Source organism: Prunus persica, chromosome G2, assembly GCF_000346465.2.
Source record: "Prunus persica cultivar Lovell chromosome G2, Prunus_persica_NCBIv2, whole genome shotgun sequence".
Taxonomy (NCBI): Eukaryota; Viridiplantae; Streptophyta; class Magnoliopsida; order Rosales; family Rosaceae; genus Prunus; species Prunus persica.
In genome coordinates this window covers 3,084,537-3,108,815 of record NC_034010.1, presented here as the reverse complement: position 1 = coordinate 3,108,815, position 24,279 = coordinate 3,084,537, and the positions used below count along the sequence as shown (strand labels likewise).

At 36.0% G+C, this 24,279-nt stretch overlaps 3 protein-coding genes across 6 annotated transcripts; all 3 read right to left on the bottom strand.

The window, feature by feature from the left end:
- On the bottom strand, nucleotides 41-3,021 carry LOC18786473. Of its 4 annotated transcripts, none has more exons than XM_020558127.1 (5): nucleotides 2,964-3,021; nucleotides 1,695-1,800; nucleotides 971-1,104; nucleotides 740-861; nucleotides 41-597 (listed from the first exon to the last, which is right to left on the bottom strand). In XM_020558127.1, exons 2-5 carry the CDS (start codon nucleotides 1,798-1,800, stop codon nucleotides 294-296), a joined length of 666 nt encoding a protein of 221 aa, XP_020413716.1. In that variant the 5' UTR covers nucleotides 2,964-3,021; the 3' UTR covers nucleotides 41-293. The 4 variants fall into 4 exon arrangements, with proteins under 4 accessions (XP_020413716.1, XP_020413715.1, XP_020413717.1 ...); XM_020558126.1 differs by lacking the exon at nucleotides 2,964-3,021 and adding an exon at nucleotides 2,598-2,709; XM_020558128.1 differs by lacking the exon at nucleotides 2,964-3,021 and adding an exon at nucleotides 2,598-2,698 and having other exon boundaries at nucleotides 1,707-1,800.
- On the bottom strand, nucleotides 10,675-14,754 carry LOC18785622. Its single transcript, XM_020556375.1, has 4 exons — nucleotides 13,816-14,754; nucleotides 12,415-13,302; nucleotides 11,534-12,119; nucleotides 10,675-11,035 (listed from the first exon to the last, which is right to left on the bottom strand). Exons 1-3 carry the CDS (start codon nucleotides 14,737-14,739, stop codon nucleotides 11,580-11,582), a joined length of 2,352 nt encoding a protein of 783 aa, XP_020411964.1. The 5' UTR covers nucleotides 14,740-14,754; the 3' UTR covers nucleotides 10,675-11,035; nucleotides 11,534-11,579.
- Nucleotides 14,786-21,810, bottom strand: LOC109947155 (probable disease resistance protein At1g15890). Its single transcript, XM_020556671.1, has 4 exons — nucleotides 21,689-21,810; nucleotides 21,372-21,429; nucleotides 14,962-16,757; nucleotides 14,786-14,824 (listed from the first exon to the last, which is right to left on the bottom strand). The coding sequence occupies exons 3-4, from the start codon at nucleotides 16,672-16,674 to the stop codon at nucleotides 14,786-14,788; spliced, it is 1,752 nt and encodes a 583-aa protein (XP_020412260.1). The 5' UTR covers nucleotides 16,675-16,757; nucleotides 21,372-21,429; nucleotides 21,689-21,810.

Below are 24,279 nucleotides of genomic sequence, written 5' to 3'. Positions count from 1 at the left end.
CCGAAATGGCCTGTTTTACTATCACATTGTAACAGAAAAATAGGGCAAAAATGATGATGGGATTCCTCACATCATCGTCCCTCATAATAAGATTCACAAGAAGATCATACATAACATTACAGACCAAATTGACAACGTTTCTTTTTTTTTTTTTTTTTTTCTTGGTCAAGAAATTGACAACGTTTCCCAAATGTATAATTCCTATGACAGAATAGGACCGGAGGCTAGCGGCGGAGCAAAAATTTTCAGACTTTTAATTACAAATATCAAATAAATATTATAACACTAATTTCCTACCTATCTAGATGTACTTTAATTGCAGGAGATTCAAGTAGAAGTGAACGTAGTTCTGCAAAGTGATTTCTTAGACCACTACGGTCTGGTATTTGCTCTGGCAAACCAGCTTCAAGGGAACTGGTGTCAGCATTCTCACTCTGTTCTCCAGCTTTTTTGTCCATGATTTCATCATTAAATAATCTAAGGGCATCTGTTGTTGAAAGAGAATGCACAGATTCATACAATCCCTGCAATCCAGTTATTTGGTCTTCTGTTTCAATCAACTTCTCCCTTAAACCATCTGGAAGGTTAGCCAAAGCACTTCATGTAGGTTGAAGATACACCAGCATGGGTAATGAAAACATAGTTAATATAAGATATACATAAATTCCAAATAATACACAGATTTCTGCAAGAGAGAAATTACTGTAACAAAATTCTTTTCTTTACATTATTTTTCTACCTTGTAACACCTCTGACAAGACCCCAGTTGTACCCAACAAGGACCGATTGCTTAAAGCCGATATTGAATCCCTCTTGCGAAGAAGCTTCTTTTCCTGCTATAACACCCTCACGGTAACCCACCTACATATTTATAAGTAGTTAGAATATATTTAAGAGAACCACTTGAATTATGCAGGTAAAACAACTAAACACAAGTAATAATGAAATTAAATTCGAACTGTCAAACAACCGTATGGTGTTGGTTATATCTTGTTTTCTCCTCTATCTTCATCCATTCCCCTGTCACCTCAGATGTGTCATCTAATTCATCAGAAAAACCATCACAAGAACCATCTCCACGACACAACTCAACCCTATCAAGGTCTGCAAGACATTAAACAACAGATTTCTTAGTACAGAAAACAGCAAGACTACAGCAGTTAACTTTGTTGTGAGTATTAGCTTCCTCAGTCAACTAGTATCAGACAGAATACCCACTTCACAGAGCGCATATGCATGGAAATTTACTACAGTGTGTCCACTTCACAGAGCATAGATGTGTTCTGATTAAAAGGAGTTCTTTGATGTACATTTACTACAGTGTTACAGTGTAAATGTAAATTTTTAGATGCAAATATAAGAATACACTCTTATCCAAAGTGTCTTGAATGTGATAAGCTTTAAGGAAAACAAAGATTTATTTAGCTCACCAAGCATCCTTATTGTAGCAAAGAAAGAAGGAATCTATAGCAGAGGTTCAAATTACTCAAAGTTGTTTAGGCTCTAATAAACAATTTGGTTTTTATTTATTTATTTATAAATTTCTTTTAAAACTATGTGGGTTCACCAGTTAACACTATGCATTTACCTACCTAAGGCTGGCAATAACAAGAAGAAAAAAACGAGGCAAACCAAATACAATCTATTGATCACTGTTATACGGAAAAACAAAGTGCTTTTAACCATTTAAATACCACGTAAATTACTTTGTTCACTGTTCGCATTGGATATAGGATCCAATTGTAGTTTTGATAGCTGTAGACTTTCTGAGTAGAGCTCATCAGCAAAACGGCCCTCCATCTGTGTGTTTATAAAGGAAACAACCAAAACCATAATTACAACTGGGGCAAATGCTGAAGAACATTCAGGTTCTCTAGAAACAAATTTTAGCCAAAACAAAAAAGTATAAAAAAGAAGAAAAGGAATGTGTTAAAAAAAAGTACAGAAATATTGGAAAAGGAATGTGTTCATTGGTAAGATCATTGTAGATTTAGGAAAATTTTCAAAGCACTACAAGTTCAACCTATTAATATTATGTCATGCCCTGTAACTAAGGATTCTCTTATGCAGAATTATACCATCTTATAAATTATGGAAGCAAGCACCAAAAACAGAACAAGAAACAGACAAAAATTTTAAAATGTGGAATAATAGAATGCAAATGTGGTGGGACTGATATCGAAATGCACGGCACACAAACAAAAAGAAGCAGCAGCCGAAACCAAACTACAAAATCCAGCAGCAAATACCCACGGAAGTAGTAGCCATAACTGAAAAGCTCAGCTTCCATCAGCATCCACCCATTCCACAAAAACAAAAAACAAAAAAAGGAGAAGAACTGAAGTAAAAGTCGAAACAGATTTCATTATTAGAAGATGGATACAAACACACATCCAACAATAAGCCAGTACCCATATATATGTCGCTACAGTAGATATGGATTCCACGAAAATTAGAGAAGAGAAGAAGCAAAAAACAGAGAAAAGGAAGGAGAGATTCAGAGCACACAGTCAAAATTGTTGAGGATAATTGCAAAAATCAAAGAGGTGGAAGAAGGAAAAGAGAGGTAAACAAAGGGAAAGACCAGAAAAACTTGCCTGGGTCAAGATTCGAAGAAGAGGAGTCGATGTTGAACGAAGAAGAGGTGGAGTCGCGAACGAGAGAGAGGGCGAAGTCGCGAACCAGAGAGAGAGGCGGAGTCGCGTGTTCAATATAGCGAAGCGCTTATTTCTCTGTATACAATCCCATTTAAATTAGTCCCCTTTCTAACCAAACATGGGCTTCAGGTTCAATTTATCACAGTCCTATCTAATTAGTAACCGAAAAAAAACATCCAAAAACCCTGAAACCGAAAATTAGTAACCAAAAACCAACCTCCAAAGACCCCCAAATCAAAAGCACAGCCTGTAAACAGAAAATTCTATCGAAAAGAGAAAGGTGAGGAGGAAGATGTAAGAGCTCACCTGGAGAGAGAGAGAGAGAGAGAGAGAGAGTATGTGTGGGTTGTGGTTGGCGGTGGTTGAGGGGCGAAGGTGGGGTGGCGACGCCGTCAATGATAATTTCTCGACTGTCTCATTTTTTCATGGAAGAAGTCGTTGCTTTTGATCGGCCGAGATTTCAAACGAGCATAGCGTTGTTAGATTTGGCAAAAGTGTACTTTCGGTCCTGTAGTTTGTCGATTGTACTATTTTGGTCTCTAAAGTTTTAATTTTGTTAATTTTATCCTTGTAATTTCATTTTTATCAAATTTCTTCAAATTTCTTTATGTGCCCTTCACATTGAGGTTCGCTCGAGCCATCTAACAATAAAACACAACCTAGAGCTCTTCCCATTCACTTTAGCGCGATTTTGGGCCTTAGTGTGTCTAACAAATTTACTTCTCTAGGTTGAAATTTGGGCAAATTGGAAGGAGTTTTGGAGGAATTTGGCTCAAGTTGACCAAAATACCCCTCTATGTGAGTGGCACGTGTTCATAACTTAACAGAATTGAGAGGAATAATGATAGAATTGAAATGTGTCCTTTAATTGCTTTGACTTGAAAACTACAAGGATAAAATTGATAAAATTAAAAACTATAAGGATAAAATTGTAAAAATTGAAACTATAAGTTCCCAAGTGGTAAAACCGACAAACTACAAAGATTAGAAATGACTTTTTACCGTTCTATTATGAGGGTAAAAAAAACAAAAAATTATAATTTTCAACCAAACAACAATTTTTCCCAAATAAACACCAAAAGTTTTCCTTTCCATAATTGTGATTTTAGATATTAAATAAAAATAAAAAGTGAATTTTGATACAATATTCCATGGTTATAATGTGGCAGCAATTGTGATGGTTTGAAAAAAAACAAAAAACAAAAAACAAAACCAATTGTGATGGTGTAGTTGCAACGGCTAAATGAGATGTGACTCAAGCTGTGTCTTGGGGCGTTTTTCAATTTTTCGTGAAAAAGTCGCTAGAGTAAAGCCATGTGACATTGGTTTGCTGATAGATTCGATTCCTTAGGGTTATTATTGGGGGAGCATTCGTGCTTATTTTTTGTACCCCATTGATAGGGGGTGTACCGTAGCTGTGATTATCTTTTGTACCCCATTGACAGGGGGTGTACCGTAGCTGTGATTATCTTTTGTACTCAATTGAAACCTGTATTAAGTCCTTGTTTGGGTTTGAATATGGGTTCAAGTGATTGATTGCCTTTGTGACTATTGTAATCGAGCCTTTCGTCATATAGCAATGATATTTATATCCCTTGGCAAAAAAAAAAAAAAAAAAAAAAAAAAAAAAGAAGAAGAAGAAGAAGAGATTTTGCTCAAGTTAATCGACAATATGTTATTCAGTAAATTTGCACATAATACTAATATTATAGACGTACTTACATATTTTTTTAAAATACTTTTGTTTTTTTACTAACGGGTCTAGATCAGTGGAAAATGGTTTTGACTTGCAGACTAGTGGTCTCAGGTTCGAACCTTCATGACACTGTGATAGTGTAATGTTTGTGTGTCTGGGGTGGGTATGGTCCGGTCTGATTTTTACCTCACATTGGAACCGGTACTATTTAACTAGTGTGGTTCGGTCTAATTTTGGTGAAAAAAAATTTATGAAACCAGTCAGTCTGGTTTAAACCGATTTCGGAGCGATTCTCGGTTTTTCCAGTTTCGGACTAGAATTTATTTTTTTCAACAAATTCCAACAAAATTGTTATTTTTTGGGCTTACAAGTTCGTAAATAATTCAATTTCATGCAAAGAGAGATGATTGGGTCTAGAAAAGAAAGACTTTGAAGTTGGGCTTGGGGAAGTATGAGTTATGGGATTAGAAATTTAGCATTGGACTTAAATAATTTTTTTTTAAAAAAATATGCAGCCCGTTTGGTCCGGTCCGACCCTGTTTTGCAAGGTGTGAAACCGACACTGAAACCAGTTTGAACCAGTCCGATCCAATTTGGTGTCGGTTTGTTGACTTTTTAGTCAACACGATTTTTTTCAAGTTTTTTCAATCTAGTGCGGCTCGATGTTCTAATTTTCCGATCTCGATGCCCACCCCTAGATGGCAATCACCTTTAACTCAAAGAGCCTTCAATACAGAAAGTACCTGGAATTCATTTTGCATCATAGGCCGTTGGATCGTGAGCAGCAACTGTTTGGCAACACTCACAGGTTAACCAGCAAGATGCTTTTGACTTTGCATTATGTCATCCTCCTGTTCAATCTATTAATGTAGAAAACAAGTACTTGTTATGCCTATGTACAATATGATTTCATAATTCAAAAGTACACAAAAGTTTAACATGCACAGTTTTTTTAAAATCAAATATTCTTTGCAGTAGACCAGCTTCACAGCGGTTTCAAACTTTGTGGCTGCTGTGAACACTGATTTTGTTTCACAGTTCCTTCATAGGAAGTTCTATGTTGGAATTGCTGTGGAGCTGGCAGTCTTCATGGTGTCTCTGGCTCATACTGAATAGACGCTATTGGATTTTGTGGTTGGACATGACTTCTAAGACATGAAGAATCTAAATGTGCAAAGTTCCTCTTCCTCTCTGAATGCCCAAATTTTGCTTGTTTTCTCCATGGAGGGATGTATGTATCTTCAGATGTGTGAAATTAAGATCATTGCCAAAACAAATGGAAAGTTGGAAACCCTTATCCCGTCTAAATGTCTAAAGTGCAGTACGTTCTTCGTCTTCATCCAGACCAAGAAGGAATCAGCAAGAAAGAGGCTGTCGGCGCAAGCTCGGAAAATTTAAATATGGACTCCCTAGCCACAACCATCTTACTCCTATTGCAAAATTATCAGGAGGGCAGAAACCCGGTGTTGTCTTCACATCAATATCCATGTCAAGGCCATACATATTGCTGTTGGATGAACCTATATTCTCTGGTTTGTATTATTTTCTATTTGTGTTTTTATTTTGATTTTCTCTGATTGAGTTTTGAGTCAGTTTTCATTATTAAAAGTTATTAAAATGTTTTTTTTTCTTCTAATTTCTTTTATCTTTTGAAGAACAACATGACACACAAACTCATTATCTTCCCTTCTACTCTATCTATGAATTAAAACAAGGCTTTTTATCACAAAACATCCCTGACGTTTGCGAAACTATCAGATTGCATCCTTAAAGTTTTTTTGTATCACTTATGGTTCCTAACGTTAATATGGGTTCTCTTAAATAGTCATTCTGTCAAAAAAACTGTTAAATTCAGGGATATAATCGTCCAATCAATCCAAATTTATAAAATATATATATTTTTTATTTCTTTCCCTTCTCTCTTTCTTTCTTCTTCTTCTTTCTCCCTTTCTTTTCTTCTTCTTCTTTCTCTCTGCTAGATTCTTCTTCTTTAAGCCTGATGAACGCATTGCCCTTGGCGCCTCTGGTGGGAATTGGAGAAATGTATGGAGGTGATTGAAGAAGAATCAGCTGCAACAAAAAGCTCGTCGATTATTGACCCGTCAACCGTATAGAACTCAGAGAGCATGCTCTGAACCCAGCCAGAGAGATCAGATTGGGTTGTAGTGGACTGTATCAGAAAGCTGAGAAATCCCATCTTCCTGAGCAGAGCCCATGACCATCTCCAGCTGCTCGAGCTTTTCCGCCACCTCTGCCATGTTTGAGGCCCGAACCTCGTAACCCAAAACGGCAAGCAACTCATCAATGCCGCCGCCGTCATCTTGGTCTTGTTCTCAAATTTTGGCCTTGCCATTCAGCACTGAGGATGTGAGCGACGAGTATTCACCCTTGGAACTATTTTGATCTGTGCAGGTATCACGGTGATCTCTCTTCATCAATTTTTTTTTTTTTTTTTTTTTTGAGTTTGATTGTTGTGAGGAAGAAGAAACAGAGAAAGAAGATGCACTGAGAGATATAAACCAAACCACAACCACTAGGGTCTGAATACAGAAACAATATCTTCAAGCATGCCTGAGTATTAACTTCACGCAAAAAAGTAAAAACTTAATAAAGTCAATGAGAAAACTAAGTGTTTGGGCATTCATAGTAGAGAATGATGAAAAGTGTTCAACAGAATTCCTGAACCTAGAGTTTAAAATTGAGTCTTGTGATTCCAGTTATTTATTTGAATGACATATTGGAATACTTTTCTAAGTGATTTTAGCGTGTATTTTCCTTCTCAAGTGAAGGTTTTGCTTATGGAAAAGTAAGTCTTGGAGAAATAGAGGTTTTCAAAATCAACTGAACATGCTATCAAGCAGAGAGCAAGAAGAATATTGAGAGATATAAACCATCTTAAATTTTTTTTATTCCTTATGGATTCCATCTTAAAATTTTCATATTCATAAACTTTGTGTTTTTATTTATTTATTTATTCTTTAAATTGAAAATAAGGAGATTATAAGTACATATTAAGTGATTGAAAAAAGTATTGCACATGGGTGGCACCACAATGTAAAAGTGGGCCAAATTCTCCCCCTGTCCCCAAGTGCACCCGAGTTTGATTCACGTAGGAGACAATCTTAAGGCAACCCAATATATTACTCCCCTCTCCCCCTCCCCCCTAACGAATGGCCAAAAAAAGATCATGTGGAACTATATATACAAATGGTCTATTTCCAACGTCGCCTTGCGTCTAAAACTTCTCCGGGCTGGCCCTGAACTTCTACTCCAAAAATATGCTTACAAAAAAGTTGTAAGAAAAAAAAAATGAAGGATTAATGACAGGACCCGCCCCGGAATTTCCCGAAGACCGAAGCGGACCTCGTCTTTATTCCGACATCATCCCGATGCCAGGCCCACCTACTAAGAAAAAGAGACTTTCTACCAAAATTTTGGCAGAGTCTCCCCTGTTATTTAAGCAATCCCAACAAAATTTACTCAACCTGCAACACACAGTAATAACAACAATCCCAACCAGCAGCATGCTTTCATACATCTACAAGTCATACTAAAGTGGCCTCCGGCCTCACAAGTAAAATCTATCATAGGTAATACAGAGCATCTACTGAATTTAGATTACAAAAACAGTTGAGTAGAAGAAATTACTCAGTTCCAAACTAGAAAGATGCACAGTTTGAGCTTCGTTCACCACTTGCGCTTCCTGGAACGACTACTGGCTGGGGGGCGCAAAACAGAAAACATGTGAGTGGACAAAAACCAGATTTGCAGTTAAAAACAATATAGTAACCCGACCATGTAAAAATAATGCTCAAGTCATGCAAGTTCACAATTCAATAGTTAATTACTCAAAACATGATTCATTAAAACTCTTCTAAAAACACCAGTTATCTCTTTCAACAAGAATCCCATTCTCTCAATCTTACAACTCCTGTCAAACTACTAAACAGACTCTAAAACCTTACACACTCAACTATACATATACATATAAATATACCTATAACTATAAATATCTATACGATATACTCATCACACCACCTAGGTACCGGGGAAAACAATCCAACTAGGGGATCGTTGACTAGTCCGCAGGATTTCCAGGTGCTATCCTGCGTCTAGGGATGAGCGGTCCAACCGGGGGACGAAACTCCAAAGCTCCCACACCGGAACATCCAACGCCATGTGTAGCTCCCAAACTATGTCCTACGCGCGCAGACTGGATCATCACACACCGGAACATCCAACGCCATGGTGATGACCCTAAACATTATACAAAGTCTTTCCATACGCCGGAACATCCAACGCCGCATATGGAAAGTGTCTTACACGCCGGAACATCCAACGCCGCGAGTGAGACTAATAACTGGGGAAGGTACTTACGTAGTGTAATCACACACTTATCTCCAAAATCACATTCTTCCACATCAACCTCCAACTACCCCAATATCTCGTCTATAGAGAATATATAAATATACTTCCCCATTATCCATATAAAATGCACTCTCCAAAAACCCCAAAATGCCAAACTCACAATATATTGCCAAGTGCTATACAACCATCAAAATCACTCATGAATATAATATATATAATCCATAAGCCATTAAAACATTATGCAAAATCTTTCATCAATTAAAACCATGCATATGATTAAAAACAAAGTCCACTCACAAGTATTCCCTCGCTGCCTGACCACGTGAGGGTCCTGCTTGCTGCGTACGTGCAGTCGAAACACCTATTTCGAGATACGAACCGTTAATTAATATAAAAATCACGTCTAAGCGGAAATTACAAATTAAATGCTTAAATCCCCAAATTCCCCATACGTGCACGTTGAAGAAGGTATCCTAATAAGGTCCGATTACAGGTTTAGTAAGCGTTCAAGATTTTTACGGTTATCGCTAACCCGCAAACTTTGCATTTTTGAATCGGAACATCCGGGGCTCCGATTTAGAATTCGTGAAGTCCCATACGGTCCTAGGAATTCCTAGGACAACATATTTTAATTCGGGAAAGATCTAACGGTCGGAACCCATCGAACCCGGATAACGCACAATATGCGAAAATCCGTTCGATAGTCAAACGACGTCCGAATTGAGATCCGCAAATTCCTATGCGCTCGTGACAACCTAAGGATCTCATCGGGTTAATTTACAGCCTCACCAGCCCCGCCCACGCGCCGGCGCGTGGGTGTGTAGAGTAATTCCGGCGACAGAAAAACTCCACACCCGAGCTCACCCTTCCTACCCTAGCTCCTACTCGAGGTCAGGATCACTTCATTCAACTACAGGAAGGCCCAATTCGGGCGGCAACTGGCCGGAATTTCATTTTGAAATTCGGCCAAAACCTAGGTTTTCGAAATCAATTCCTACCCAGCAAATCAATCCAAACCTATACAACCATCAGCTAGAACTCGAAAAATGGATGAGAAAACATACCTCACTCACTGGGTTTGGGCGGCGGAGGCGGCGGCGCGACGGCGGGAAAGCTCCGGTTCAAAATCGTCGAGCTCGCGGCCGGATTTCGTAGTTTCCGACGGGGAAAACGGGCAGGTCTTGATCAGGGAGACGAGGAGAGTCGATCGGGACCGGTCTCGGGTCCTGCTGTGGCCGAAGCTGAGAGAACCGAGGAGAGAGAGAGTGGACGTCGGGGAGAGAGAGAGACTGAGAAGAGAGAGAGTGTCGAGCGCACGCGCGAGGAGAGAGAGAGCTGAGGTGAAAATCTGATTTTTACCAAACTTTTTGAAATATTTACAAGTTTGCCACTGATAGTGTTTTGCCCGTAACTTTTTCGTTACAACTCCGATTCAAGCCTACTGCATGTCTACGAATTCGTCTCAGTACCATCTACCCAGAAATACCACTAGTGGTCCCAAAATCCTTCCGAAGAAGAAAGTGACCAATTTACCCCTACCCCAAGGGTAAATTCGTAATTTTATTTAAATCGATTAAAAAGAACATTTAATTTGGAGTCAGGGTGTTACAATTAAAACGTTTGTTTACAAAATATTAAGGTGGGGTGGCGTTGATTGTAGTTTAGTTTATTTTTTTTTTAATTTTTATCAATGAAAAACTTTATTTATTAGATAAATTTTCATAGTATAATTAAAGACATCAACATGATATCTAAAGCACCAATCTCAAAAAACTAAAAACAACAACAAAAAAGAAGAAGACAAAAACTGCACTAAAATTACTAACTCACATTACCACAAGTAATACTTCCAAATAAGCCCACAACCGAACATAAATCAAAACCCTAAAGCAATTCAAGAGCCTAAATAAACCATACTACACGAAAATGAAGGCCCCAATATTCAATACTGTATATTACACGGATCTTTCTATTAAGAACTTTGGTTTATACATCCACTTGGTCCAAATTAAACAATAATTATCATGTTCATAATTCAAATACCAAGATTCAATATTGTAATTACATCTGATAAGGAAGGTCCAAATATATCCATTTTATTCAATACAACTAAAGAGCAAATATAATAACTAAATTATGTGATGTTATGATGCAATGGCAGGATTTGAAGAACATTAACATGGAACATGCATAATCAGTGATGAAAGCGACGGTATCTGATAAGAACGAAGTTGATATGTCATGGTATATTGTAGATGTGCACCGCAACATATCATGTAGTCTTGTCCCCAGCTTCTTGGCTTCTCATGAAATTCTTCTCAAAGATTATGCAAAAGAAAGAATAAAAAATTAATATCTATGATTAAAATAGAAAGTGCATGCAATGGATATTATATATAATAATGTAATGGCTACTGCTACTGGGCAAATATTATTTCAAGGAATGAGCCTAAAAGTTACGTTCTGACCATATAAGTAAATAAGTAAATTAGTGTAATTTTTAGAATATTGAGTTACATCTGTGTTATTAGGGTAGTATAATGTTTAAGAACATAGAGATTAGGAATTAGGGGTTTACGGCTTCTCTGTGACAATTAGAGAAAAATTATGGTAAATTATTCTCTAAAGCTTAAACAATTGTAAATCCTCAAAAGAAATTTTTTTTTTTTATCTAAAAAAAAAAAGTGGAGATGAACTAATGACATAAGAAAGATAAGGCAAAGAAAAATAAAAAACATCGCTAATTCATGAAAATATCTTCTACTGAATTTATAGTGACCGATCAGAGTGCTTGGTTGAATTGAAAACATACCTTTTTTTCTCTCCACGTGGACGCTTCATAGACACATGTCGGCTGCTTATGCATATAGAGACTCAGGAGCAAACGCTTTTAATTTTGGACACTCATAAACTTTGACTTTCTCCAAGGCTGGCCACTTCAAAGTATAAGCTTGAGAGCAAAAAGATTCAAGTTTGGGTAAATCCTCAAGTTCGATGGAATTCACGTGCGGAAATGTCAATTCATCCTCAATACTTTCTCCTCCTCCTTCTGCCTCTCCAACAATTTTCTCCATCGCACTACAACGGAAAACGCTCACTGTCTCAAGGCAGGTAAGAAGTTTGGCTATACACGGTGAAAACAAGTATCTCAAATTGTCACATTGATATACGTGTAGGAATCTCAGGTTTCCAAAGCCTGAGCTAACTTGTAAACCCTTTTCCCATATGTGGCTCAGCATTGGTAAATGCAACAACCTCAACTCCCTCAGCTTATCAAATGCTTGAGTAGAAGGGGTTTCCTGAACCAAAAATATCACTTCCAATAAATCGCACTTGTGTACAAGGAGATCTTCTAGATTGTGGGTAGCGCTTGAGGTTTGAAGATTTGTCGGCGTTACCTGGAAAAATGGTAGAAAAGTAATTGTATATTAATTTGTTAGTGTTTCAATCATAAACATATATGGGATATTATCACATTCTAGATATTAATAAGACTGTTTGCGAAAATAATGGTGATGATTTCCCAAATGAAAATTAACAAGTGTTTACAATTGTCATGGCCCGTGCTTGGGGCAAGCCCATTTAACTCTACTTTTTTGTTTTATTTTTCTTTTATTTTCAATGACATCTGTACGTAAGACCAATTATAGACACTAAATTGAGAAGCATAGTCTAGAATAATGACATATGTACCTCTCTATTTACAGGGCGGGGCAATATTTGAGTAAAGTTGCGAGTAGATGGACGACTTTGTAAGCAGACTAGTGGCGCACATCCAAATCCAAATCCAGATCCAGTTGATGATGCGCAGTCAGATCCTAATTCTTCTCTACCTCTTACATGATCATCACTCAAATTCTCTGCAACTGCTGCAGGTAGATTTTTGCTTACTAGTTCAAAACCCAATGTCTTTAATTTGGGGCAAAATTCCACACGCAGAACTCTCGTGGAGGAGGACCATGCAAAAGAATGGGCATCAGGGCAAAATCTCTCGAGGTTTGGCAAGTTGTCTAGTATGATGTTATTAATTAGTTTGGGAAACAAAGTCATCGAGCCACTGCCACCTGTCTCTTTCCCTTCTTCATGGATATTGTCCTTCTTCACTAGAGTTTCCATATTCTCACATTCCTCTATTTGGACTACTTCGAGATTCACAAGGAGCTTGTAAATTTCATAAGGGCATAGATATTTTAGACTCTCACAGTCTTGAATATATAGAGATCTTACATTTTGAAAACCTTGGAATCCAGGTTGAACGTTCTTCCACAAATGTTCAACTCCATATAAAGACAACACTTGGAATGTTTGTAATTGAGAAAATGCCGAGTCGTGCCCTTCTAAATCAAATATCACATTGACTACTGGTTCATTGTTTTCTTCTAACCCTTGCCCCCATCTTAAAAATATTAATTCTAGTTTCTCTAGATTTGGTAACCATGAAATGCAATTCGAAGGAAATTGTGCATTACAACTTTCTGCCACTTGTGCTACTTTTGATTTAGATGAGGTCGACCCAGCAACTTGATTGTCATTCCCAGTCTCTTTCATCTTGTTCACACCTTCATCATTGGGCTTTATAATCTGTACATTAATTAATTCTACATAAATAATGAACTTACACATGAGCCAAAAAAGAAAGAAGTACATAATTGACGAACTTCCACCATTGTCTTATTTCCAAATTGCCTTAATTATATTCCCACATCCTCTATCATAAATTTTGAGAAATCCTTTTCCTACCCACAATTTCCCTCAATTAGTATTTACCAATAAACATTTTTCCCACCACTCAAGACTACCAATAAACATTTGTCTTATTTTCAAATTGCCTTAAAATCACAATATTTTAATTGAGCGGTTAAATGATATCTGATTCAAGTGACTTTTTCAAAGATAATTTTTGACTGAATATCTATAAAATAGTTGCAAAAATTTGAAACACATCTAAAATCTCCAATAGAGACAAAAAATGATTAAGTTCAACTAAATCAACTTCGAGAACTGGAACAACAGTATCAAGCACAACAAAAGCAGCATATTCCAAAGAGTAACAAATATATACCATTCAAGCATCAAAAGTGTATACATACATACCTCGTAGGTGGAGTCCTGTTGGTTTCCCGTGTAGAAACCACGGAGTTCTTGTAGACATAAAAGCTTCAAAACAGTTAATCTACGGAAAGTTATGATGTGAGATGCATTATCATCTTCCATTCTCTCCTTTGATATGATCACTTCCACTTTAGCACCGTCAACCTCTAAGCTTTGGAGTTGTACCAAGTTTTGTGCTACGGATAGTGAAAAGACATATTTTAAATCATCACAACTGTGAATTGCAATGGATCTTAGGTTCATAAAGGAGTGCTTGTCTGGCAGTTTGCCACGAATCACAAATTTTAGTTTGTTAACTTTCACGAAGGTAGCTGACTTTAAGATGGGGAACGCAGGTTGACCACGACGAGTCCAATCTGCTCCATTCATAAGATACTCTATGTTGTCGTCATTCCAGATTGATAAAACCTTCAAGTGTTGAAAGCCTCCTTGATCATCTAACTCCTCGATGACATACTTTAAATTGTACGTGTGGCGTAGGCTTAAGTCTTCACATTGCTTCAAGAAGTCTCTAACTGCTCTAATCTTCAAATATTCCTTTACATCACCACGAAGCATCAAATTATTTTCGAACAGATAACCAAGCATTTGATTCTTGAAACTCTTTTTTTTGTATGACCAACTAATATTGATAGATACATGAAATCTTGTACGGTCACTTTTTAAAAGAAACTCATTATTTCGCAACATCTGAACATCAGGGATTTTTATGGCTACAACATTTAAATGATCAGACAGAGACATCACCTCATTAAGGCTTGCCATACTCGTTTCATCCTTGCTTCCTGTTGCTAGCCCCCAATTAAGAAAGCTTTCTGCCATGTACAACTCTTCTAATCTCCTTAAGTTGGATAAGATACCATAAGGAATTTCTTCAAGTCCTGTACAATCTGTTGCATCTAGCATCCTTAACCGTTGAAGATGTCCGATTTCTATGGGCAACTTACTGATTTCAGAGTGAGCAAAGCTGAGTATCTCCAAACTCTCCAATCTTCCAATAACATAAGATATGTCTCCCAATTTGCAATTCTCTAGACACAAGGTGTGAAGGTACTTGGGATCTCCAAGGGGTAGAGATCCTTTCGAGGCCAAGTAATATGACATATCCATCTCCATGAAAGCTAAAACCTTGAGTTCTCTCAACCTTTTAAAGTAGTTGGATAACTCTGAACTCCAGGAGGAATTTTTCAGTTGTAAAAGCTCAAGTTTTGGGCACTCCAAACCATCAGTAATATCTCCATGTAATTTAGCACCAATTAACGAAATTGCACTGCAATGTTCTTGGTTTGTAACTTTTTGTACTCCTGGCCATGCTCCACCTCCACCTATAGCATCAAATGATCTTACAATATATCTGTGAGGATATTTTGTGGCAATTGATGTGGCAACATCACGAACTACGTCATGCATTTTGATACATTCTTTCTTGTGACTATCTAGCAACAAATACCTTCTTTTTAGTTGTCCAACGAAAGAATGCACTTTGTTTCTTACATCTTCGACTGTGTTAGTGTCTCTAAAAATTGCTTGACCCAACCCATACCTCACCAAATACTCAATCGGAACATCATAATCTTCTGGAAATAAGCAACAAAGTAAAAAGCATGACTTGACTTCATCACTATCCAATTTATCATAACTCAATTTTATGCAAGAATATACCTCAGGTTCCATTCCAGGGATGTTTTCAGGGAGGGAATTTTTCAGTTCTTGCAAGACAGTATTCCATTCATGCTTGCCATTACTTGGTAGAAGCGCTTTCCCAACAGTTATGATAGCAATGGGTAAACCTTTGCATTCATCAACAATCAATTTTGCAACATGAGACAAATCAGGATTATTGTCCAAGGATTCACCTACAGTCGCCCTGAAAAGCTCCCATGATTCTTCTTTATTTAATTCTTGGACTCTAAAAATGTCATCTTTTTTACACCCCATTACTTTACAAACTTCTTCATTTCGAGATGTCAACAAAATTTTGCACCCTTCATGAACTTGATTAGTTGTAGGTCCAACACCAAAAGGGATTCCTACATCCTGTAAATTAAGCTCTGTCCATACATCATCTAATATAATTAGGATTCTTTTATCCTTGATTCTCTCATATAGCCTTTGTGCTCTTATAGATTCAGGTCCCTCGTCCAATTTCATACCTAGTGGCGCTGCAATTTCAGCTTGAATTGTCCTAATGTTAACAGTTGCGGAGACAGTTGCCATCACAACATCATCAAATAGACTTGTTCCTTCTAATCTCTTGTTGATTTCTCTCAGCATTGTGGTTTTACCCACACCTCCCATCCCGCAAATCCCAATTATTCTTGTCTTTTCATTCTTCAAAGCACTAAGCACATCATTCATGACTGCTTTTCTGGATTCAAAACCCTTAAAACCTTCACTAGAGATTATGGACCCTAGTTGTTGCAGAGGTGCAGGATTGGCAACATTATTACTCAGTCCTTCGTCTAGTTTGAGATCAAGGACATGCTGAGCAATCTTCTTGGCTTTCCTGCTCAGAGAATACCGCGATTTCAAACTTGGGCACAATCCATACAAACACCGCCTTTGCATGTTGACTTTGGTTTCAAGTTCTTTCGCTTCATCAAATACTTTGCTTACAACCTTCAACCAGCTCTGAACTTGATATTTGATGGTTGCACCATTCCTTTTTGCAGCATCCACAGATCTTTGCACATCATTTTTCTTGTCATCAAGCTTTTTAAGCGCATCTTTTAGACTTTCTAAGTTGGAATCATAGTAAATCAGATAGTTGAGTTGTCTCCCAATTAGTGCCACAGGTTCTTCTACCATTTTAGATGCAATTGAAATACACAACTCTTCCATTTTTTGTTATCGTTAGATAGTTGAGTTGTCTCCCAATTAGTGCCAAGGAAATTCTCAAACGAAAAATGCAAGCGGTTCAACACCTACAATTTTAATTATGAAAAAGTCAAAGGTAAACCAATCAAAATCCCAACCGAATAAATCTCATAGCAATTCTAACTCATAATCTATAAGCACTCTTCCTTCTTCCCCACCAAAAAATTTCTCAAGACACCTAACCATTACAGCCACACCCACCGCCCCGTATATATATCTCTCTTACTTCTCTTTCTCAATTCCTACTTTGACAAATACGTTTGCCAAACAAACGTGGTCTCAATCCTCCCACTTTCGATCTTTTTGGTCTTCAAATTGAGATTCATAAGCTTAGGATTTGGGTCCTTTCCTTGTTATTTTTTTTAAGTTTTTATTTTTACTTTTGAATTAGTCTTAACACCGTTAGATTTGGAGGTAAATAATGGAACACGTGTCAAGCAAATAGGGAAAGGATATAGGGGATACCAAATTTGAGGACTATAGATTCGATCCTGCTATGGAGAGATATCAGCCATCCTCTCATATTAGCTAGGGAGTGGGACATTGATATCTGCAACTCTAGAGAGAGAGAGACAGAGAGAGACAGAGAAGAAGACATGTCACCAGTGAGTACGAGGGGTTGGTATGGTCTGAGGTGGTTACTGGGTGGGGGATGCGAAGGGGTTGCGTAAGACTAAAGTTTCGGGAGTTTGAAATTTTTATTTTTAAGTTTTGGGTCTGAGTCCTCCCACTGCCGATCTTTTTGACGCTTCAAATTGAGATTCATAAGCTTAGGATTTGGGTCTTTTCCTGATTTGGTTTTTTTTAATTTTTAATTTTAATATTTGGTTTTTTTTTTTTTTACTTCTGAATTAGAATTAACACCGTTAGATTTGATGTTCCAATTATTATATTGGTGTAATTCAAATGTTCATTGATTTTCTTTCCTCACAGCGATGACCAATCTTTTAGGGATATGCATTCTTAGGGCATATTATACTATGTTAATTCGGGCTAAATTTGAGCTTAAACTTGCTTAAAAAATGAGTTCAGCCGAGCTCAAAGGCCCCCCTATAATATTGTTCCACTATATATAATGTAGGAAATATCCCATAAAACCTAATCATTTTATGTAATCTTTTATGGATATTACCTATATTTACTTAGTAATTAAATTAAATTAATGGCAAGATCATTATGGATAGAAATATTCCTATCAACAATTATAAGCTTAAACAATAGTCCAATGAATATGAATAGAGGGAAAGTAAAAAAGTTAATTAGATTCATGAGACCTTGCTCTCTTATCTTCATAGCCAAAGGATTGTTAATTGAATATTGATAATCCATAAAAAAAAACTGGAGCATCTTATGTTTAGTTAATTAGGATGATGATTGTTCTCTAATCATTCATGTAGAGACATCAGAAAAAGTATGCATGTGCTCGATAGAGGATGAATTTACTAAATACAATCAATCAATAGTTCTTTTGTGGAAGTTTTATGTATATTTCAAACAAGAATATTAAGTCGAAATAATACAGACTAGTCCTTAAATTTTAGGCACCCTATTTGTCTTATGAGTAGGTTGTGTATTATTGGGTTCGCAATTAATCCATACAGGTATGTGAGTGTACAACAAGGCACATGCAAAGCAACCTAAAGCCCCCAAGGGTCGGCTCCCTTGCTTCTTTTTTTAAAGAAGAATTTTAAAATAAGAAAAAATATTTTAAAAACAAATAAAATATAAAAAAACAAACAAAACCTTTTTTTTTCCGTCTCTATCTTCTAAAGGGACATTGCCCACCTCAAGGGGCACCCCCATCCCACTAGGCGATCATGCCAAACACCCCTTCCCCCAATCTAACTTCCAACCGTGGCCCCTCACCCTCTATCTCATCGTAGCCGTCACCCCCATATCCCATCTCACACGGGGTTAGAATTTTAGATCTATAGATCGCCAAACCGACCAAACCAAACCGGTTGGTTCATGATTTTTCACTTAATTTTTGGTTTCGGTCAACAAATCAAACTGAACCGGTTGTAAAGAATGTTTCAAATTATGTTCCAAAGGGGACTCAAACCCTTAACCTGCTTGTTGGAAAGAAGCGCTTCTACCACTTGTTTGGGACTTTTTCTCTAGGAAACACTTCTACTTATAAGAGCTTCTCGCAAAAGCACTTTTATTATAAAGATGTTGAAATTTTCATAAGAAATGCAAGAGTTTCCTGCAAAAGTTTCCTGGAAAACCACTTTTATTATTCCAGAAAACACTTCCACGACCTAGAACCACTTTTAACATTTTCTGCCAAATGCTATCACAAGCCTTTCTATTTGTCATAAAGCGCTTTAGCCCTCCCAAAAACACTCCCAAACAGACCCACCACTTTTCTGTGAACCCATAACACTTCTTTCTCTCCTAATTTTCTCTAGCCACTATCTCTTTGTCAAGCTGCCGCATCCTCTCTTATTCCCTCTCCATATTTTCTTCTCTAGCCGATCTTTCTTCTCCTCCTTTTCTATCTTATCTTCTTCTTATCCTCCTCATTTTCTCTCTCCCATCTTTTTCTTCCCTATTTATTAATATGTACGTCTTTGGTTTTATATTTACTATACAAAATTTCTTTGATCTCTTGTCATTCAAAAAACCTTTTTCACCTAGGGTATGCTTAGGAAACTTTGATCCTTTGTAGTTAAATACCTTTATTTACATGTGATGCTTAGAATTTCTACCAAAAAAGGAAAGGGAATTTACAAAAGATTTATTAAATTGCATGCTTAATTGATATATCTTGAGAAAGTAGTAGATTGATTTCTAGATCGCTACTCCATGGAAATTGATAGGTAAATAATTAGAGTTTTATGGAATAGTGGTGTGGATTCTAATACCTTAGTTTATTATCATTTCCGTATATTTTTTTATGTTTTTTTATGAAAAAAAAAAACCAACAAATCAACCTCGGAAGGTACTAGGTGAGTAATTGAATTAATTTAAGAGATATTTAGTCATATACCCAATCTTAGCATAAAAAATATAAATAAACCCTTCACCATTTAATTTCTATAAACAAAAAAAAAACCCAAAAAATAACAGCTTGCTCTCTTTAATATAATTTTTATTATTAAATTATTTTGATGCCCTATTGAGTGTTTTGGGATTTTTTATGAGCTTTTGGGGTTTGGCTTGTTTTAAAAATAGATGACAGTTTTGTAATTTATAAAAAGTTAAAAGCCTCTTTGTTATGTTGTAAATGGGCTTTGAGTGTGTTTCTAAAGTCCATTTCATATAGGGTATTTTTATAATTTGGGTCCTATAGTGGGTATAATAGTGAATCTCCCTTAATTTATTTGGGTTAGTTCTCTATTTTTTTCATGCAATCCTTGTCGGTACGATCTCATTCTTACACATCTATATTACATTTGATTTGTGCACTTGTGAGTATTTATAAAATTAAAACGACACCTCTTTTTGTAACAAACACTACACCACTCACATTCCAGTCAAGTCCATCATTTTAAAACCTTCGATATCCGAGTTTCAAATCCAATTACTCCCTCATAGTTCCATTCGGTTCACTAGAAAGCAGGCAAATTTGATCACAAAGTTCAAATCGACAACAGGCTCATGACCAGTGCTTTGTCCTCGAAGACGTTGCTCACTTGACTAATTTTCTCTCTAATTTACCGGTAATTCAATAAGAGAGATAATGATAGTTTTTAGTGTTTAGTTTTAGTTTTTTTTTATTTTTTTGGTGGTGCTTCTTTCTCTTTTACCAATTAACATCACGACACATGCATTGCACTTAAGTTACCAAACTTCTTATTTGGGACCTCCCGACTAGGATCATATTGGAACATGGACTTTCATTATATATGATCTCATATTCACAATTTGACCCCAAAAAAATTTCATTTCCAAGTTCCAAATAAAACTGAAATAAGTTATCAAACAACTTTTAAACAATTTTCAATTTCATTTTTAAAACTAAAATTGGTTACCAAACAAGTTTTGTAGTTTTAGTTTTTAAAAATTGAAAAGTGATAAGTAATAAAAACAAAAAACTGAAATCATTATCAAGCAGACCATAAGTGTTTGTTAGTTTTTTAATATTTTGTTTTTCGTTTAAGAATCTTTTCTTAATCTTAAATTGAATTTCACATGTTTTATTAATATTTTATTCTACTTCATTTAATTAAAAAAAAAAAAAAAAGTGGTCCCTATTTGTGCCACATTGACATTTAAGTGGACCCTATGTGTAACCATATCAAAAAATGGCATAACTTGTTGAAATTGAAAATGCGTATCCTAATTCTTTGTCATTACCTTGCATTCTCTCACCCCTTGAGCTAACTTCAATAGTTTCCTAACTTAAGAAAGCAATCTAATATAAATTGGGTGTAGTATCATAAAATGAAATCTCTATATATAAAAAGGAAGAGACCACAGAAACATTAAAAACCCTTCAAATACTCTTGGTTAAGTAATTTTGTTAAACAACTACATTCTTTGGTTTTTCATTTGTTTTCTTGTTTTTAATACATAAAACTAATGTATGTTTACTCTAAAAGATTCCATCACAGTAAAAAAACAATGAAGAAGAAGAAACTTAAATTAATGAAGGTGTGAGTGTGTGCCAAGAGGTAGTCAATAAAGAAAATTAAAATTTTCTAAGGAAAACCAACCTCGAGTTAGCAGCAATTTACAGCACTATCCGCAATCTGAATGCTCATTATTGCAAGACTGCAGACATAAAGCCAGAAATATAAAGATGAAACAAAGATATATATTTGTGCTGTGAGATGATAAATAATACAGAAATAGGACAAAATAAAGCTAAGTAGGTTTAGAAGAAGAAAAGCAAGAAAACTTATAGACATGGAACCAAAGAAAGTAAACCGGCTCTTAATCCCCAAAAATACATAAGTTTTCCAGTAAAGTGTCAAGCGAACCACTTGTGTTGTGCTAAAGTGTGAAGGCAAACAACTATTTCAAGACTTACCTAGCTCTCCAATTCAATGTTTTAGCAAACACTGGTGAACTGTTGCGAGAAGCTTGAATGATATAATTAAGTATAACCACAAAAGGGACAATATATGAACTGAGAACTCAGAGGAAGTGAATGAGTATGTCACATTCGCTATGTAGAAGAGGTAAAGGATGAGTTTGTGTTAGCTATATATAAAAAGAGACAAGGAGAAGATGTATAACGAGCATTACTTCAAGAGAAGGTGATACCATGTTTACAAAGATGGTTTTAGAATATTTAAAAGCAAACCTAGGTAGCACGTAACAACACACATCTCTCTCTCTACCAACCCAATTTCAAGGAATCTTTTTACCAAAAAAAAAAAAATTTCAAGGATTTCTTTTTGCATTTTGAAGATCCAATACTCGGAACTACTCTAATGTACGATAATATGGATTGAATTTGGGCTGCCACACCGTATTGGTCAATATTTCCTAATGCACATTAACACATGTGAAGGAATTTTCAAATAATTAACATGGATTTTAAGGATATGAGTTACCAAATTTATTAATAAATTACCACTCAATAATTAAGAATGATAAGCGAGAGTATATACCTCCTTAACCTTAACTAACGAGGAAGGCTGGTATAAATACTAGCCCTCTATAACAAGGAAAATAAAAGTGAGGGGATACTTGACGTATTCTCCTTATTGATAATACTAACCCAACTCAAGTATGTCAAATATTTCTTCAAGCAAAGGCGATCCTACTACACTTTTCTAAAAGATGGTTTTAGAATATTTAAAAACTAAACCTAAATATTTCCCTGAACATCCAGCTCAAGCATATTGCATGCCATGCCCAAGTTTTTGTAGCACATTTTCTTGATTTATCAACTTTAAAGAAAATAAATATATATATATATATATATATATATATATGACTTGTTTAATTAAATTGACAGTTGATTCTTGGTTAGGAGGTTCATGGGACTTGTCCTCTGAATTTGTTGGACTCTCAGGCAAACCTTTGGATGCATCATCTTTTTCCAGGAGGTGACTCAAATTTTGTTTTATTTTATAATTTTCAACCTGTAACTTTTGACTTATTTGCCTAAGTTCTAAAATTTCCTTCTTGACTACCTTTACTTCTGATTGCAAATCTTGTAGCTTAACTTCCTTCTTTTTATGAAATTTTTCTAAAGTTGTGTTCAAACTTATCTTTTGAGAGGTAGACTGTCTTGATTCTTCTTGATTGATGACCTTTCTTAACTTTTTCAGATATTCGAATTTTAACTCAGGATTTTCTACTTTGCTAATTAAATCAATTAATAACTCTTCTTGTTCTTCTTGTTTAGTGAGGACATTAACTGACTTAGACTTACAACAATTGTCTTGGCAACCAAATTGTATTTTGGGAGAGCTGGATTGAGAATCTGAGGAATCAAATTCAGGAGTCTCAGTATTACTGTCTATGGTATCATGTTCACTAGACTTGGAACTTCTAAGCTGGACTTTAATTAGTTTGTCTTTTTCCTCGTCCGTGATTTTCAATTGTTTGATTGTGTCTTTTATTTTGCAATTATTAGCGTAGTGACCAAACTTTTGACATTTATAACATTTTACTTTTCTTTTGTTGGTACTTTTCTTAAAGCGACTATTCTTATCTTTTCCGTGACTCTTTTTCCAATTTTTCTTAGGGGAAAATTTCTTTTTACTATAAAATTCATTATTGTCATTATTATGCTTGAATGACTGTTTTTGACAAGAATAGTGGTGACTCTTACTAAACTGTCATTTGTGATGACTAGACTTATCCTTTCTAGACAGGGGAGCTGATATTAGCCCGTATTGTTCACAAAAATTTCCTAACTCATATTTAGCAGAATTTCTTTCGGACTAGATTTGTTTACCGATTTTCATATCAACACACATTCTCATACCAACTTGATTAATTGTGCTAATGATATTACCATGTGTTAAACTATCCCAATCGATATGACCTTGTTCATTACTAAGTGTCGTGCGAATCGATCTTATGGGCAAATAAATTAGGAAGACCATTAACAAATTTTTCTTTCCAAAATGACTGATTACTATCATCTCTCAACATAACTCGAGAAATAAACACATCTTTATACCATCTAAAATCAGACAATTTAGGGCATCGTAGGTTACTAAGTTGATCGTGTATTCTAGTAGTAGTATTACTAGGTGTTCCAATGAAATGTTCGACTATTGTATATAATAAAGTGTTGACTCCATCTTCTATGCCTTGACCTATTTGTTCATCAAAAATAGGGAGACCATTTTCATTGAGTTTGACTGCATGAATTATTTGTTGTTTAGACTCATTAGTTAAATGTTTATCCCACCAGGAACGAAGAGTTCCGGTGAAACCAGTTTCTAAACTGTCATTTGTGATGACTAGACATACCCAATTCAACCATCAACTCACCCTCTCTCTCTCTCTCTCTCTCTCTCTCTCTCTCTCTCTCTCTCTCTAGTTCCACTAATTAATGGTTGTGGTGGTTCGATTGGGTAGTGCTGGTGGTTTAACTGGGTATGTGGTGGCTGGTGATGATGGTTTGATTGACTAATTGGGTGATGGTGATGGTTC

Excerpts from the sequence above, each read along its gene's own strand:
- LOC18786473 (XM_020558127.1), bottom strand. The coding sequence starts at position 1,800 with ATGGAGGGCCGTTTTGCTGATGAGCTCTACTCAGAAAGTCTACAGCTA. Across the intron at positions 862-970 it reads GATATAACCAACACCATACG|GTGGGTTACCGTGAGGGTGT; the intron begins GTTGTTTGACAG and ends ATAAATATGTAG. Across the intron at positions 598-739 it reads CTTGTCAGAGGTGTTACAAG|TGCTTTGGCTAACCTTCCAG; the intron begins GTAGAAAAATAA and ends ACCTACATGAAG.
- LOC18785622 (XM_020556375.1), bottom strand. The coding sequence starts at position 14,739 with ATGCTAGATGCAACAGATTGTACAGGACTTGAAGAAATTCCTTATGGT. Across the intron at positions 13,303-13,815 it reads AACAGGACTCCACCTACGAG|ATTATAAAGCCCAATGATGA; the intron begins GTATGTATGTAT and ends ATTAATGTACAG. Across the intron at positions 12,120-12,414 it reads CCCGCCCTGTAAATAGAGAG|GTAACGCCGACAAATCTTCA; the intron begins GTACATATGTCA and ends CCATTTTTCCAG.
- LOC109947155 (XM_020556671.1), bottom strand. The coding sequence starts at position 16,674 with ATGGAAGAGTTGTGTATTTCAATTGCATCTAAAATGGTAGAAGAACCT. Across the intron at positions 14,825-14,961 it reads AAAGGTTGAGAGAACTCAAG|ATTGGAGAGTTTGGAGATAC; the intron begins GTTTTAGCTTTC and ends TGTTATTGGAAG.